At 43.1% G+C, this 17,482-nt stretch overlaps 1 protein-coding gene across 5 annotated transcripts in view; it reads left to right on the top strand.

The window, feature by feature from the left end:
• cdk14 (cyclin dependent kinase 14) overlaps positions 1 to 17,482 on the top strand; it is a 213,205-nt gene that overhangs the window by 163,862 nt on the left and 31,861 nt on the right. For 4 of the 5 annotated variants that reach the window (XM_085803392.1, XM_085803395.1, XM_085803394.1 and 1 more), the window contains 2 exons: positions 3,228 to 3,367; positions 9,002 to 9,153. In XM_085803392.1, coding sequence (XP_085659518.1) covers positions 3,228 to 3,367; positions 9,002 to 9,117 — 256 coding nt within the window. In that variant the 3' untranslated portion in view covers positions 9,118 to 9,153. Of the gene's footprint in view, positions 1 to 3,227; positions 3,368 to 9,001; positions 9,176 to 17,482 lie in introns of all 5 variants that reach the window. The other variant, XR_015037945.1, reaches the window with a different exon arrangement.

Here is a 17,482-nt window from a genome sequence, read left to right as displayed (position 1 = left end):
CATTCAGACAGTTGACAACCATGTCCCACTCACATTTGTAACAATGGTAATAACTAGAAAGAACTTCACCAAAGGAGAACAAAGAATAATCTGACCTGCAGTGTCTTAGGTTAAAGGGATATTTCAACATTTTGGCAAATTCGCCTATTGCCTATTGTGCGTGGTATTTCCACCTTTCCCTCATCAAACTCATTAAATACACAACCCAACAACTCCACAACGCTCTGGTGGACCAGTTGTGACCTGCACATTCACCACGCTATGAGATAATAACAGAATGTTACCAGACAGAGTTGTTTTAGAGGGAAATGCATAGCCGGAACTACATTCCAGCTGTTGGGTGGAGTGACTTCAAAAGCGCAATTAGTTCTGAGTATTTGCTTCATGTGTCGTATGTTACATAATTATGTTATTATTATATTATTGTTATATATATTATCTCATAGTGTGGTGAATGTGCAGGTCACAACATGTCGACCAGAGTGTTTTGGAGTTGTTGGATTGTGTATTCAGTTTGATGAGGGAAACGTGGAAATACCGTGCAAAAAAACAGCTTGCAATGACAATTAAAGGTAATGAACCTACTGCTAAGACTATATGGATTATGGCAATGGGAGAATTTGCCAAAATTTTGAAATATCCCTTTAAACATGTCTGTTAATAGACCCTCTCTCCTAAAGTGCAACTATCTGCAATAGCAGGTTCATTATGTATCAGCATAATGAGGATATGTTGTTGATTTTAGCATTGGACATGTCACGGCCCCACTGTGCTGGACACCATCCTGACGCTCTGCTTAGACTGAGTGATAATGAAGGTATTTATAGACTGATTTATGTTAGTTTTACTTTCTGTAAAATATCCACCGTATTGACAGGAGGAGTCAACTGCTTCATAACTGTGAGGAAATGCCACAGCAAAGGTCAGAGTGACAGACAGGTCTGGTCTGGTTTAACACTTCAGACACACATTTTTCAGAGTTAAGGTTTCAACTGTGGATGATGTGATGATCTTATGTTGTGGACTGTCTTCTAATATGGTCTACTTTCCATATGAACCAGACAGACTGTGTCAGTGAAAGTTTCTATATTTAGAGATGTGTAATGTTAGAGTTACACAACCATGTCACTATAAGTGTAGCCCTTTCAGTCTGGATCAGAAAAGTCCTCTGTCCATACAGATCCATTCAAAACACGTCAGATAACACACATCACAAAGTTCACAGGCCCATTGCTTAAGTGAAAGAGAACTGGGTATTGAACATACTGTAGATCCTCCTGGTCAAATGTGAAACTTGTTCAGTCAGATTTTTACTCCTACACTTGTATTGTTCCAGATTTACAGACAATCGATTCAACAAGACAACAGCCACCGACCAGTTGTTCATGTGGAAGTAAACAGAGATTTCATACATTGACAGACACTGGAGGAGCTGGCTCTGATTGGTTTTTCTCCTGTGATGAACAGTAGATCACACTTATAGATAATTCATTCCTCTGACTAAAAGCCAAAGTAACAACTACTTCAGTATAGAAATGTTGTGGAGTCAAAGTTTGAAGTTCTCCAAATCAATGGTGCTCAAGTAAAGCAGAGATACTAGAGAAATACTGTTCTCAAGCAAATGACTACTTGCACTGCCTTCCCCTGCATGTGGCCATTCACATCCACAGTGTCATTTTTAATGGTCTTTATTTTTGAGGAAAGGATGGGAAAAGAGACGCGTTTAAAATAAAAAAGTGTTTGGTGTAGTGTGGAGATGTAGCCACAGTCCACCTGCCAAATGAGACCTGACCCCAGGTCAGGTAAGCAGGACAGGCTGGTTATCACTGAGCGAACTCAGCACAAGTCAAACCTTCCCTTTAGATTCTTTGATGCTGTGCAGTGTGACTCTAGAGAAGAGTCAAAGTACCGAATCCTTCACTCAAACGCTCTATAATCAGCTCCGTTCTGATAACAATCTCTCACCAGCATTTTGTATCCGCAAAGTTAAAGGCGCCCTTTTGAAAAAATAGCTTCACACAACATTGCATCAAGTGCTTCAACATAAAGATACAGCGTTAGCATCGGCCTTCAGGAACATATCAACGGGACCGTAATCTGGGAGGTCTTAACAATCAGTAAGGTTTCATAGTTTGCCTTTAAACTTGGCCGTGGAGCTGCACACACCGCTCCTGTTGGGTGAGAACGAGGCGAGAGGCCCTGATGGACTTCATTAACTTTATCTCTGCCTCTCTGCTGAGTGGCATTGATGAGCAGAGCAGAGATTTATCCCTCCTCTGTCTCTCTGCCGATAAGTCGAGATGAGATCCCTATTGAGAGCCATGGGAGAGTCTGTCAGAGAGTTCAGCCATGAGAAGCCTGCAGAACATGAGAAGCAGTCAGAGCCAGCAGGCCCAGCTCAATAACATCATGTTTATTTAATGCAGTGAGTCCTTAATTACTGAAGGAATTGCTCTTCATTTGTTTTCAGTCTTTTCTTCCTCCTTGGAGCTGTGAGGTGGGACTGGTTCAGGAGTTCACACACTCCCACAACCACAGCACTCAGATGCACATTAACACACTACTTGCTGTCTTTGCTTTTGCTTTGAAGGGGACATATTATGGAAAAATCACTTTTTGAAGGCTCTTTAACATATATTTAGGTGTTTGTCTTATCTTCCAGCCCCCAAAATGTGAGAATTTTCAGACTCCAGAGGTTGAAATCCATGTGGTTTTACGAGCTGTTCCCTCTGTTGTGTTCCATTGATGTAACTAGTCTTCAAATTTGCATAACCCCACCCCTACCTGGTACCAGTAGAAGGGGCGGGGCAAGCAGTGGTTCATTTGCATTTAAAGGGACAGGCACTGAAACCAGCCGTTGTGAACAGGGCTGTTTAGAGAGGATGAAAAGAGCTGTGATGTTTGATCCTTGGGTGATTTTGACCAAAGCATGTCACAGACATGTCTTTAAGACACCTGGGAACTATTTTAATTTGTGGAAAAGTGGAAGAATATGTCTCCTTTAATGCATCTCTCACAGTGACCCAGTGTGTGTGTAAGTGTGTGTGCTGCATCCTCTTCAGTCAGCAAACCTTGAATATAATTAAACAGCTTGTTTTCTGTTGTTGTCAGCAGCTCTGAGTCGGATCTCGGAGGGATGAGTGAATGTGTTCCGTATCTCTGTGTGCACTGTGGTGAAGTGTATCTGATGGACTGTGTGTGTGTGTGTGTGTGTGTGTGTGTGACAGGCTGGGCTACGTGGATCATGCTGAGGAGCTGGCCTCCAGGTTCCTCCAGTGCTTCCCAAAGAACCGGCTGTCGGCCCAGGCAGCGCTGAACCATGAATACTTCAGCAACCTTCCTCCACGGCTCTGGGAGCTGCAGGACAGTAAGTACCCCAACACACACACACACACACACACACACACACACACACCACCACAGCTCTAACACCACCCGCCACGGCTGTCAGGGTGAATACAGAAAATATGTGCAGGCATTTTTACAATACAGCAAGTCAAGACCTTCTCTTATAAGGAGAGAGATGTCACTGCATGTCACACATCAAGAAATGTTTCAGTGTAAGACTTCCTCATTTATTTCTGATGTTTATTGTTTATTGATATACAGATCTTTATTTTATTTTTATTAAGTTTTATTCTGTATATAGCCTACTTGTGAAGTTTATTTTTGTTTTGTTTCATTGAGTCTCTATGCTTTGCCAACATAGTCTTTGTGACATTCATGACAATAAAGCAAAATTTAATTGGAGAGAGAGAGAGAGAGAGAAACAGGATCATAAAGGTGGTCAGTGGTTTTCAGTTGCACGTCCAACTACTCTGCAACTATGGAGGTGGGAGAACCTGTGGACAGTAACAGGACAGACAGAAAGAAAGAAAGAAAGAAAGAAAGAAAGAAAGAAAGAAAGAAAGAAAGAAAGAAAGAACGAACGAACGAACGAACGAACGAACGAACGAACGAACGAACGAAAGAGAGGAAGGGTGTGGGGGTAGCTGGGAAGGAGATAGAGAATGAGGGAGGGAGAGAGGGAGGCGTACAGCCTGGACCTCATGTGCTGGAGGGGAAAACTGGTTAAAATGATGCAATGATTTTCCAAGTTTGCAGTAATCCTGTGGAGCCACACTTTCCAAGAGATCACTAGTCACTGTAGTCTAATGCTGCTGCATTTCAATGCATGGATTTAAAAGACAGAAGTCCAGTGATTCACAGGGCAAACATCATGTTTACTGTATGAGGTGAAGTGTGCAGTGATACACTTTGGTCATGATGACACCACCAGTACGTTTACATGACACTTGAAAAAAACAAATTATTGCCTTAATCCGACTATAACTGGACAACTGAAGTGCATGTAAACACCTTAGTCCGACTAAAGTCGGAGTTCTCCAACTCCGATTGAGACACCCAGATAATGCGATTGGAATTCGATTTTCTCCGTCATGTATACACCTTAGTCGGACTGAAGCTGGACAATGCATGTGCGCATGCTCCACAACAGTAGAGACGGCACCAAGTGGAGCAAAGAAGCCGCCCAAACCCGGCAAAGTAAAGAAAAAAACCCCACGTCAGCGCCGATTCAATGCATTTCACACAGCGCGACCAGCAAGTGTGTTTTATTTTTTTAAAAAAGAGAGAGATAGAGAGAGAGAGGGGGCGAAAAGGAAGCCCGTACCCTATTCTCAGCGTGAATCCGGCCCAGACAGGCACGCCTGGTCGGGAACTGCAGTTGAGAATTTATTATTAAGCTTACTAAGTTGTTTATATTCAGTTCTTTAGAAGGTGACAGAAAAGTCAACAGGACAGGGGGCGTATTAACCCGCTGAAAAGGCATGAGGGGGCGAACCCCGTCAGTTATTCCATTTTCTAAGTTGCATGTAAATTGAAACAAGGACAGAAGTCTGATTAGACGCCAAAATCTAATTTTGAGCAAAGCTCGATTAAGCTCTGCATGTAAACGTACTGACTGTAATGTTAATGTTTAACATTTGCACTGCGATTAGTCACCTAATTTGTCATCTGACGACTGTAGTGACACTAACACTGACATCTATGTAAATTACAAACGACCAAACTCTAATGGAAATGAGCTTCAGTCCAGTAGATGTCTCTCTTTTTGTCATCTGCTCAGTCATCAGTCAGTTTGTGAAGAACAAGAAGACACAGCATTTATTCAGTGAGAAAGGCCACCTCGGCCAGCTTGTCTGCAGCTTTTCAGAAAAACGTATGCACTTTGTAACATTTTTTCTTTCTTAATAAAGTTTGGTGATGAAAACAAAAATCAATTCAGCAGAAAAATAGAGGCAGTTTTCAGAAGATTTGGGTAATCTTACCCTCTAATTACATTGTATTAAGAGTCAAAACTATCTATACAAGTATTTTGCTTTCTTATAATGATAGAGTTAACTTGACAGCCAGAGGCCTCCCTCCCTCTCTCCTTTGTGTTTCATTTTCTTCCTGAGCTCCCTCAGCTCCTCTGGATCTTCCAGTATCCTCCTCCTCTCTGTCTCTCTCAGTGACCTGGGGTTGTTTTTGTTCATGCCAGAGAAAGCCTGTCTTATTATGTGGATGCCGCTGGGACGGTAAGCCCGGCCGGACCTCTGCTGGCCGCCGCCGCCGCACGCTCGGTTTGATTCTCTCCCTCTCTTCCTGACTCCTTGTTTGCCCAGAACAACAACACAACACACACTGAGGCTTTTTTCCTTTAAACACAGCACCTCAGAAACACACAACATCTTCCGTGGCAGAGGCGTGTTTCTTTTCCCTGGTTGGCGCTGTGGGGGCGTTCACACACTCCTGCACAACTTTCCCACTTGGCTGTATTACAGGTTATATTTCAATTAATCCTACAGAACTGGGTTATTGCGTGGAATTATGTCAGAGATGACTGCGTATCCATATTATTTGACAGGCTACACATACATACACTACCAATCCCTTAAGCCCTTATTCATTAGTGGAGTGAGGATCCTGCTCAGCAGACCTGAGCTGCTGCCTCTGACATGATGCTCATTTTAATGGGAGAGTTCCATTTTTAATTCCCCCCGATTAGGATTTTTCAGCATTATTAATCCTGTTATCAGCAGCCAGCAGGTTGTCATGTTTGAAAGCGGCGGTCACTGAGAGAGAGAGAGAGAGAGAGAGAGGGAGGGAGAAGAGAGAGAGATGGCTCATTTTGATTCTTGTCATGCTTGCTCCCTTGCTCTCTTTTTCTCTCTCTCTGATTCTCTCTTCTCTGCATGCACATGTGACACAGGCAGAGCAACAGAACCACTGAGGGAAGTGAATTAAAACTGTTTCATAAAACGAGGACAAGAGTGAATAAATACAAAGTATCTACCGTGTGTGTGTGTGTGTGTGTGTGTGTGTGTGTGTGTGTGTGTGTGTGTGTGGATTTGCAGATTGCACTTTTTGTGGGAGGGAAGGATGTGTCAAAAAATTATGCAAATGAGAAAAGAACGTGAGATAAAGAAGTGGCTAATTACTCTGGCTGTATTTGGCTACAAGCGTGGCATAGTAATCAGGAGCCACAGGGAGCGGCCCAGCCCCCCCCCCACAGCCAAGTCAAAGATAAACAGGCCTCCAATATCAAGCATCTATAAACTGATGAAGCATATACGTCCATGTTATCCCTGCTGGGATGACCAGTGTGCATGTACAGCCCACTGTGAGCTCTATTGCCATGTGCATGATGGATTTATCCCAGACAATACCCAGACAGATTACCCAGCAACAATGAGTGAATTACTGAGACAATGGAGCTCCTGAGGTTGCTGCTGCTGCTGCTGCTGCTGCTGCTGCTGCTGCTGCTGCTGCTGCTGCTGCTGCTGCTGCTGCTCTGTGATTTGGATTGTGACAATTTTAATTTGATTTCAGTGAGAGAGAAAGAGAGAGAGTGTGAGTGTGTGTGTGTGTGGCGGTGCGAGAAGTCAGAGCAAATGCCTCATAAAAAAGAAAAAAAGCTGGACTCTGAAAGATTTTAATGTGTGTGGAAGTGAAACAAAAGAATGTGTTGAGACGGAGCGGCTGTTCTCCACTTCCTCTGCTCCTACTGCTCTGAGACCAGGGCCAGCTCTGCTCTAAACAGGGCCAGTGTCAATCTGTTTGCTAACCCTAACCCTAACAGTATATTTTTTAATCCCACTTTGTTTCCCCTAATGTAAAACAAAGCATCAATGAGCCCGTAGAGCTGTGAGGTGGGAGGAGCCTCTGCTTCTGGAAGTTACCAGCTCATATTTCTCTTCTAACAAGAACTTTGTGGTTCATTTTCATAAAACAAAGGAATTCAATGGTGGACTTGCGCTGTGGTCTGGAGCTCTAATAGTTGTATCATGTACTATAGCAAAGAGAGAAACATTATATTATTATACAAGTAGCCTATCTATAGATTCACTGTCACAAACATTTGCAAACAGTGCATAATCCAATTACGTATGGATAATTTGCATACATACAACACCTGATAGCCTAAATGGGTCCCATTCAGACCTTAGTATTAAGTTTTTTAACTGTAATATGTTAACAAGACTGAACAAGACATTTTCACCTGCTATACCCAATGTTTAGATCAGGTGTTGTATGAATGCAAATTAGCCATACGTAATGTCATACCTGCTCTACTAAGGATGTGGCTGTCTTGAAAAATTGCAGTCTTCTTGAAATTTAAAGTGATTTCTTGTCGGCTGACCGATGGAGTCAACTCATTCCACTTTTCAAGCTGGTACCACCACAGCACCTTTACATGTGCCGTCAAAATGGTGGAATTTATGCAAATTTATGCAGATTTGCTCATGTTAACAAAGAATTTCAAAAAACTTGTAATACATTTTTTGTTTGTCTTAATGCAAGTAATCAACTCAGTAATTTTCATGGAGATATCTAAAGGTTAAACATTTTACCCTATTCACGTGAGAAAAATAATTAGGCTAATAGGTGTATAAATGGGATATATTTGGGTCTTTTTCGAAACTTTCCCCTAATGGGATTCTTCGGGGCTTTTTTTCCCTCACTCCGGACATGTTCAGGATACAAAATGAGTTTAGTTTGCTTCTGTTGCAATTTGTTCAACCTTTTTTCATAAAATGGCTGGACCATTGTAGAAGCAGTCTGTTCTCTGATAGAAATGACAGGAGAGCTGACCAGAGCCTGGTAGCACATGAAACAGAGTGCTTTCAATTGATTCTTACAGTTAAAGACATTTTCTCAATTCACATCAAATCCAGCCGTCCAGCATCTGTCAGACTCTGCACTGATTTAAAACATTATCAGATTGTCCACTCGTCCTGGAAAACCTGGAAAATTGTTGATCAATTTTCCAGTCATGGAAAACACATGGAAAATCAAGTCAGATGTCCTAGAAAAGCTTGAGTTGTCCTGGAAAATGATTGATCACATCATGACATCAGCTAGCAGAGCTCTGTTTGACTTTTTCAGACCTCAATAAGGATTTCTTTTCCAAAGAAATAGCCTACCTAAGAAGAAAATTAGTCACTTTAAGTTGATGATGCGTGTTTCCAGTATTGGACGGCGAGCATGAAGGGGACGGATAGAGGAGCAGCAGCAGAGAGCTGGAGTGGACATGATTTAATAACAAAAGCAACATGTTTACATTGTTCTGTGATAAATTAGTCATACTTTCTAAGCATGTCAGAGATTATTTCATAGATGAGTCAGAGCCATAGACTGCACATCTTCAAATCAGACTGTAGCAGCTGAAAATGTCCTGGAAAAGTCCTGGAAAATGATTTCAAGAAAAGAGTAGAAACCCTTATTATGGTTGTGTTAGTTTAGAAATCTCTTAATGTTCTAAAAAACCAAATGAGCTCAGATCTCTTTAAAGAAAACTACTCCCTATGATGCAAATATACATCTCAAAGTCTCTCTCTCTCACTCCAAATAAATATTTTGGTGTTGACTCTTTAATAAGAGGAAATGCTCTCCCCTCTGTCAGCGTCCACTCCTCTAACCTGCCGGCGTCCTGTCCCCCTGTCCTGTCCCCCTGCAGTGTCTTCTATCTTCACCGTACCAAATGTCAAGCTGCAGACGGAGAGCGGGGACAGCATACAGGTGTGCGCGCGGCGGAACAGCCACGGGAAGGCTTCGTCTGGCAGCAAACACTGACCTGAGGACAGCATCCTGCACACAACTGCCTGACAGGTACGTGCACACTCATTAGCATGTGAGAGGCAGACGCACACAGTGTGCTACAGCAGCAGACACACACACACACACACACACACACACACACACACACACACACACACACACGAGGACAAACTGGAATACACTCAGGTGAACCTGTAATGATCTGAAACTTTGAAGCTGTGTTGTGTGAACATGGCTGGGATTGTGTGACAGTGTTACAACAACTGACTGCAGCTCCATCCACCTTCATGTTGATGTCCTACTTACTTCCCCATTAGGAGCTCAGTGTCTCTACCTGAGCCACCACACAGCTCCTTTGTTCCAACCATCTGATATGACCCACTTTCTCATGAAATAGTTGACCTTGGTCGTCATGGTTACAATGAAAAAACATGTGAACAACGGCATTCTGAAGCCTCCTCACCATGGTTACTATAGCAAAGGTCACTGCTTGGCTAGGTTTAGGGAAAGTTTGGGTAACACTTTACTTGAATAGGTATTCATAAGATTGGCATAACACTGTCATAACCATGACATAACAGCTGTCATAAACATCAATGAATATGACAGCTGTTGTTAAGTGTCATTCGGTAAGTTATGTCACTTTTAATGCAAAGTTGACATTGTTTGAGATGTTTTTGTTCTGACAACTTGACATAAAGACAATTTAAACTGTCATAGCAGACCTAATTGCCAAACTTTAAAAATTATGTTAAGTTCTCATAACAAGTACATCTCAAACAATGTCAACTTTGCATCAAAAGTGTCATAACTTACCGAATGACACTTAACGAGCTGTCATAAGTATTCATTCATGTTTATGACAGCTGTTATGTCATGGTTATGACAGTTTTGTGTCAATCTTACGAATACCTATTCAAGTAAAGTGTGACCAAAGAGGTAAGATTGTAGTTTGTGTCCAAATAAGTTCTCCTTCAAAATTAGAAGATCTTTGTTGTCATGGTTACATAATATGGTCAACTTTGTGAAAAGATCGCAGATAAAAGAAATGAGATAAACTGCTTTCACGTGGGGAATCAAACCCTCGTCCATCCTCGTAAAACCACGTCACGGACGTGTCTCCCTGGTTGCGTCATACTTTTCCAGGACCACTAGCTGTCACCTAGCAACAAATTGTAACAAGGGGACAGCTGAGAAAGGGCACTCCTGTACTTGTTATATTTTGCAGATGATCCATGAACTCATCTGCTGAGTCAATTATTTCAACATAATTGTTTTCACCAATAAGAATGATGAACTTTGTTGTTGTTGAACCTGTGTTACTAGCTTAGCCTTTTGTTAAGAGCTGCAACAATTAATCGATTAATTAATTAATTGTCAACTGGTTTGAGTAGTTTTTTAAGAAAAAAAAGTCAAATTGTCTCATTCCAGCTTCTTAAATGTGAATATTTCTGATTTCTTTGTTCATTTATGACAATAAACTGAGTCTCTCTTTGGTTTGTGGACAAAACAAGACATTTGAGGACTTCGTCTGGTGGTTTTAGAAACACTGATTGACATTTTTAAACATTTTTAAACATTTTATTGACCAAACAATCAATTAATCGTTGAAATAATCAACAGATTAATAATGAAATGATAATGAAAATAATCGCTAGTTGCAGCTGTACTTTTGTTTAGCTGTAAGGTGTTGCTGGCCAACATGCTGATAACTTTCTAATACCTTAATACGGTGAAGAGAAGAAAGCAAGCTCTCATATAAATGTTTGGAAACATGTCTGCCCAGTATGCTCAGAATGAACATATCTGACTGTTAGCTGTTGCCGCTCGCTGCCCGACACTTATCTGTGTCCCAGCGACCACCGCGCTCTTTCTTCTAAGGCTGACACCATGAGATCCGTGCTCTCTGCAGTGAAGCAGAGAATGCAATAATAGATGGAGGAATGGCTTTAAGTGGGTGAGGAGGGTGTCCTATTCATTAGACTCTGGGGTCTCTTTCAGCGCTCACATAAAGCGCCACTATTTGCATGTAATAAGAGGTGCAGAGGCCAGGCGTGGGGACAATGGCCGGTCTAATGATAGACTGTGGGGATTGTGAGGGCCAGCACAGGGCCACAGCACAGTGCCGCCGAGCAGATTATATCTGCAATTACTGACAGGTGCAGGGACACAGCAGACACATCAACTCCTCAACTGGAGATCTACAACTCCAGCTTTCCTATCGGTTCATGCCCTGATGTTTCAAAGTCTACATGGATGTTGCTGAATGCCCTGTATTTATGATGCATGCGTGTGTGTGCGTGTTTGTGTGTGTGTGTGTGTGTGTGTGGTGGAAGTCACCCCACTGAGAGAGCTGTGTCCTCTCAGCTGCTGCATTTACATTGAAATCAGCCTCTTTGTCCGGAGCCTGAAGCCTGACAGGCTGGGAGAGCTTCACTGATATCACACTAATCCCTGTGCACACAGCCACATTAACACACTGACAAATTACACCAACACACACACACACACAGCCATTTAAAATACAATCTCACAAATGTAACTCATGCACATGTTTAAACAGGGATTCTCACCAGGTGTGTTTGGGGAAATTAGGCACAATGGTCCAGCCTGAACACAGTATATGTACATTTGTTATTACGGTATTTATTTGTTACTTAACTTATATGTTTTATATTTGAGTGTAGCAGTGTTTTGTACACTGTTACATAGGCAACACTTTGTGTAGTACTAGAGACAGTTTAGGTTAAACATTGAAAACGGGGCTAATCCACTGAGTTCATGTTGCACATGAAAGATTTCCTGTCTATAGCACAATGAAGCTCCAAAGGATTCTTGAATTCCCATAATGCTGCTCTTTCATTAACCCCCCCTCCTCCATCCACCCCACTCCACCCCACCCCCAAAAACCTGCTCATTTCTGTTGAAATCATTAAGCCTGAAGCCCAGGCCGATGACATCATCACTCCTGCCAGACCTACGGGAGACATTATACGACGGTTCTCACAGCTTTGACTCACGGTTCGAGTCGTTGTTGACTTTTAAATGTTTCAAGCAGCTGGAAGTGAGACTTTATACTGTATAAATGTGAATATAGTATGACAGTGTGGGTGGGGGGTGGCTGCTTGTATGAGTCTACAGAGAATTCTCAGCTGAACCTGCGGCTCCACTTCAGCTCATTGTTTCTCTGCCCAGAGACACAGATTTACTACAGTGCTCCATCCTGTTCTCCTTCAGCTCTCTGACCTGCAGCACTTGCTCCATCTTTCTTTATTACTCTCTTACTATAAGTGGAAAAAAAAACTCAGGCAAGCCAGAGTCCTTGTATGTGAAATCCTACTTGGCATTAAAGGTATATATCAACATTTTGGCAAATTTGCCTATTGCCATAATCCCTATAGTCATAGCAGTAGATTTGTTACCTTTGATTATCAGTGCAAGCTGTTTTTCGATTGGTGGGGCAGAGACGTGAGCTGCTCAGAGCTACGCTACGGAGGCTAATGGTAATTTCCGGCTTTCCCTCATCAAACTCATCAAATACACAATACAACAACTCCAAAACGCTCTGGTGGACAAGTTGTGACCTGCACATTCACCACGCTATGAGATAATAACGTATAATTATGTAACATTACTACACATGAAGCAAACACTCGTAATCACTCAGCAGCAGCCGTGTCAGGAATGTAGTTCCGGCTACGCATTTGCCTCGAAAACAACTCTATGAATGAAAAAATAAAGGTGCCGGTCACAACTTGTCCACGAAAGCGTTTTGGAGTTGTTGGATTGTGTATTTGATGAGTTTGATGAGGGAAACCAAGAAATCCCATTAGCCTCTGTAGCGTAGCTCTGAGCAGCTCACGGCTCTGCTCCGCCGTTCTAAAAATAGCTTGCACCGACAATTAAAGGTAACGAACCTGCTGCTGCATAGGGATTATATTTATATATTATTACATTTGCCAAAATGTTGAAATGCCCTTTAAACGTGATTCAGATTGAAATTCAGATTCAGTGCAGTTTTCTCTCCATCATGTGTTGCAGCAGTCGCGTCTCAGTCCCAGACTAAATCTAAATGAAGAGTCTCTCTCCGTCTGCCCATCACTCCTTATTTTCTGCGTGTCTCATCGAGCACACCATGACCACTTACTGAAATGCAGCCTGTGGTTAAGTTACTTCTACTACTGAGGAAACCAGAAATATTGTTGCTATGGTTACCTGCCACTCAGTATAACTGCTGTAGCATTTTGGAGAAAAAAAAAGTGGTCAGACCGTGTTTGAGGTTTGCAAAATACACGATTTTAAACAAGTCCTTTAGAAACAAGTGTTTTCATTTAGCTTCCATGTAACAGCGCTCGTATCAGTGCACGGGTGATGGTGTTCTGAGCGCCACACAAAGAAGGACCATGCATTATTGAAATAATATTTAACTGAACATGTATAATCCTGTTCCTAAAGCAGTGTTTTTCTAAAAATCAGAGGTAGAAGAGGTGAGGAGAAGGGAAACAGGGGGAGGGGGTGGAGAGGGAGGGAATAAAGGAGTTTCTTTTTGTTGAGGCAGCGTTGTATTATTTATAGGAGGTGGTGGAGGCAGGCCGCTTCAGACAGAGCGCAGCAAAAGAAGGCGAGCAGCCCCTTTCTCTTTTGTGGGTCTATTCCCAGTGGGCAGGCTTTGTGCTGGCTGGATGGCTGCCTTTGAGGAAACCCAGGCAGCTATTGAGCCCAGAGTGAAGGCCGGGCCTGACTCGCCCCGCACCGAGACACAGCAACACTACAGCACTACAATGTCTGTCAGCGCCGCGGCCAGGGAGGGAAAGAAAGAAAAGGAACGCAGAGAGAGAGTGACAGAGGATGGGGGGAAGAGTGGGAGTGTTTGAGTTTGGCAGAGAGGGAAGAAAGACAGAGTGTTTTGTGGCGAGAGAAGAGAAAAGCAGAATGAGTGGAGAGGGGAAAAAAATGCAGGCAGGGCTGGAGAAGAGAAGAAAGGCGGGGAAAGGGGGGAGAAAAAAAAGGCAGGTCTCCTTTACAGTACTGCAGCGCATTGATCTATGTTTATTCATGATTTTGCATTATTCACAAGATTAGCTGATGCAACTCGGTGCCGAGGGTAGGCAACGGCTCCGTCAATCCACTCAATGACCACACGGTTCAACTCCAGAGTCCCAACAACAAGTGGGAGACAGCTGCCCTGTCTCTGAGCCTCAACACACTCCACTCATACTCCAGGCTCAAGTGCATGAAGAATTGGACACAGTGTGCTCACAGTCAGAATACATAACAAAGCATAAAACATTGATTCAATCAGGGAGCAAAAAGCAACATGAAAGAGGTAAAATCAACAGCTCAGTGCCACAGTCCAAACAAGAATTTAGTCAGTTGTATTTTGAAAGCAAATCTGCGGAGGCTCAAAGCTGGGATGCAGATCTGGAGCCAGATACAAGATCTGGATGTCTGTGTAAAGATGTCCTCTGTGCTGCTCTTCATTAGATCACTGTCACCGTTGTAAAACATCAGTATCTTCGATCAGAAAAACAGCCAGTATCTCCACACAACAGAGTCCGATGAGTCACCTCTATCTGATTGTCCTCCATCATGTCCCCATAGACTCCCATGTTAAAACTTTACAGCAGAAGTAAACATGTTGACATGGGGGCGTTTGACTACTACAGTTCAGCTGAAAGCACAGTGGGTCAGTGGTTAACTCCTTAGAACCCACTGGCCTGTGGGCCCCATTGCTTCTGCCTGTGGGATAGTTCAACATTTTGGCAAATTGGCTCATTGCCATATCCCTATAGTCATAGCAGTAGGTTCGTTATCAGTGCAAGCTATTTTTAGAACGGCTGAGCAGAGCCGCAAGCTGCTCAGAGCTATGCTACAGAGGCTAATGGGATTTCTTGGTTTCCCTCATCAAACTCATCAAATACACAATCCAACAACTCCAAAACGCTCTGGTGGGCAAGTTGTGACCTGCACATTAACCACGCTTTGAGATAATAACACAACGTTACCAGACAGAGTTGTTTTAAAATTCATGCAAAACAGCTGATGTGCGTTACTGTCAGGGGCAGTTTTCCGGCAAGCAGTCATTTACCTCTAAAACAACTCTGTCTGGTAACGTTCTGTTATTATCTCATAGCGTGGTGAATGTACAGGTCACAACTTGCAGTTCCACTTCACTTCCAGGTGAAAAGCAGCTGCTGTTATTTGGACATTTAGACCTTTTGGTTTTAAAGTCTAGGGACAGGTGAGTCATCCTGTTTTAATACCAACACATTATCAAGTTGTAAATCAGTTCCTCATTATTTCCTGATTCAAAGTAAACCCAAATGTTCTCAGACCACTGATACAAAACCTATACTAGTGCTTTGTGACCAACAACATCTTTCTGGTTAACCTAAAATTAGAAAGTGAAACTGTTATTCAGTAATTTTTATAGGAGTATAGAAAGAGTTTAAAGAGACCCTGAGGTTGCGTTTGGTTATAAAAGAGTCTCATATTAATGTGGATGAATCTACGTTACCACTTGTTAATGGGTCCATTTTCAATAAATATATCGTTTTGTCTTTATAGTTATTTTGTTATTATTATTAGGTGGTCGGCTCGCCCAGCATTTCCTAGTTTCGGTTTCCCAGACGCTGCCCGGCGGGTCATGGGAATAACGCCGCCGGATCGCTAGTTGGCATCGTTTATGGTCGGAACTACGACGGAATCTGTCTTCCAATCGTCTTCCAACCTCCGACTGTCATTCTTGATTAATGAAAACATTATTGGGAAATGTTTTCGCTTTCGTCCATCTTGTGCCAGTCCAACAATTTCACCGTGCACGTGGAGGCTCATGGGGAAAACTCCAAAACTCCTCATAGTCCCTTTAATAATAATATTGTCTGTTATTTTTTGCATGACCACAGGAGGTTGAGGACAGTCGATCCATGCACTTCCCTGAATAGAAAACTCAAAGACACTGTAGATGACAGTGAAGGAAAACCTGTTTAAATCTGATAGCAAATACCTTTTTAAATGTGAGAGTAAGTGTGTTTTGGGGCTGATGTCATGTGGTTGAGTGGCGTTGTGTGAGCGTGTGCCGTGTGTCACCTGGCCGGGCTTCACTCAGACCTGCAGCCTCTCTAGCTGTGCATCTGTGCAGTCAGCCATCACAGGTGGGAGACAGGATACTCCAGCCCTGAAGCATCGCTGTGTCACTTTGTAGATAAGGGCTGCAGGCGGAGCTGGACGGTGGAGCCGCAGCCTAGAGCTGCCAGCTATTTATCTGACTGCGCATACACACTCCTGCTATAGCCTGATCCACAGGCGCAGCTTCTGGAGGTAAAACGCAGGAAGGCTTCAGAGCTGTGCAGGTATTTCTCTTGAAAGTAAAAGCTCCATTTGTCCCCCGGTGTGCTTCTGTGCTCCAGTGTCTTTCTACTGTCCACAGCTTACAAAGCCAGGGCAGAAAAGATATTTTTTTGCCTCTGTAGCATGAAGAAATAGATTTGTGCGGCCCACAAAACGACCTGTCAGAAAGTTTTTCCAGGTAGAGGACAAAGTGATTTAAAGTATATCCTTGCTGTAAGCCTGGGGGGGTGGGGGGGATAACCGGAGGCATAGCCTTGAGAAATGGAGAGCCTTCATCAAATCAACCGTTTCCACTCTCCCACTGACTGCTGCAGCTGTACGGCTGCACAGCCCAGCAGTGATGGCAGCTTTCATTTCATGTGGAGCGTTGTGCAGACAGGAGCTGGACTGTGTTTGTCCCCGTCCGTCCCCGTGTCCCTCTCTGTCTCACAGCCCCGTATGAAGCCTGGATGTGCAGACTAGTGCAGCAGCTGCAGCTCAGTGTTGTGCAGAGGCTGTGGAGGCTTTTTGTCTGTGAGGAGAGATATTTATGTTAAATGTGCATTTTTCAATATGAACTTTTTGTATGCTGTGTAGAGCGCAGATTAAAATGCGCTGCAGGGCTCCACGCTTTTCATCTTTACTCTTTATCATTCTCTCCTCACCCCTCTCCTGACTCATCATGCAGTATCTCTGTCATTTGCCAGCACTGAGCATCCTCCCACAGTCTGAAGGATCGTTTTGATATGGTTCATTTAAATGTAAAAATGCACGCAGGGTTTTCTATGTTTTGGAGCTCGGTGGACTGGACCAAAGCAGAGTGACTTTCAGTGGATGTGACCTCACAATTTACACGGTGTTCCTGTGTTGACTGTCAGTGTAGTAAGGATTCAGACAAGGAGGAGAGGGAGGTAGTGGTGTTGATGCAGTGTGATGATGAGCCTGACCACATTAGTTTGCACTGGTGTGGAATATAAAATCAACTAATGCTAATCATTGTGAAAACATGCAGTAGCTTCTCATATGAGATACACTAGCCTATAGGCCGACC

This window comes from Trachurus japonicus, chromosome 16 (assembly GCF_045865225.1).
Source record: "Trachurus japonicus isolate A0001 chromosome 16, Traja_1.0".
Taxonomy (NCBI): Eukaryota; Metazoa; Chordata; class Actinopteri; order Carangiformes; family Carangidae; genus Trachurus; species Trachurus japonicus.
The sequence above is the reverse complement of the archived record's forward strand: the minus strand, read 5'-3'. Positions and strand labels throughout refer to the sequence as shown.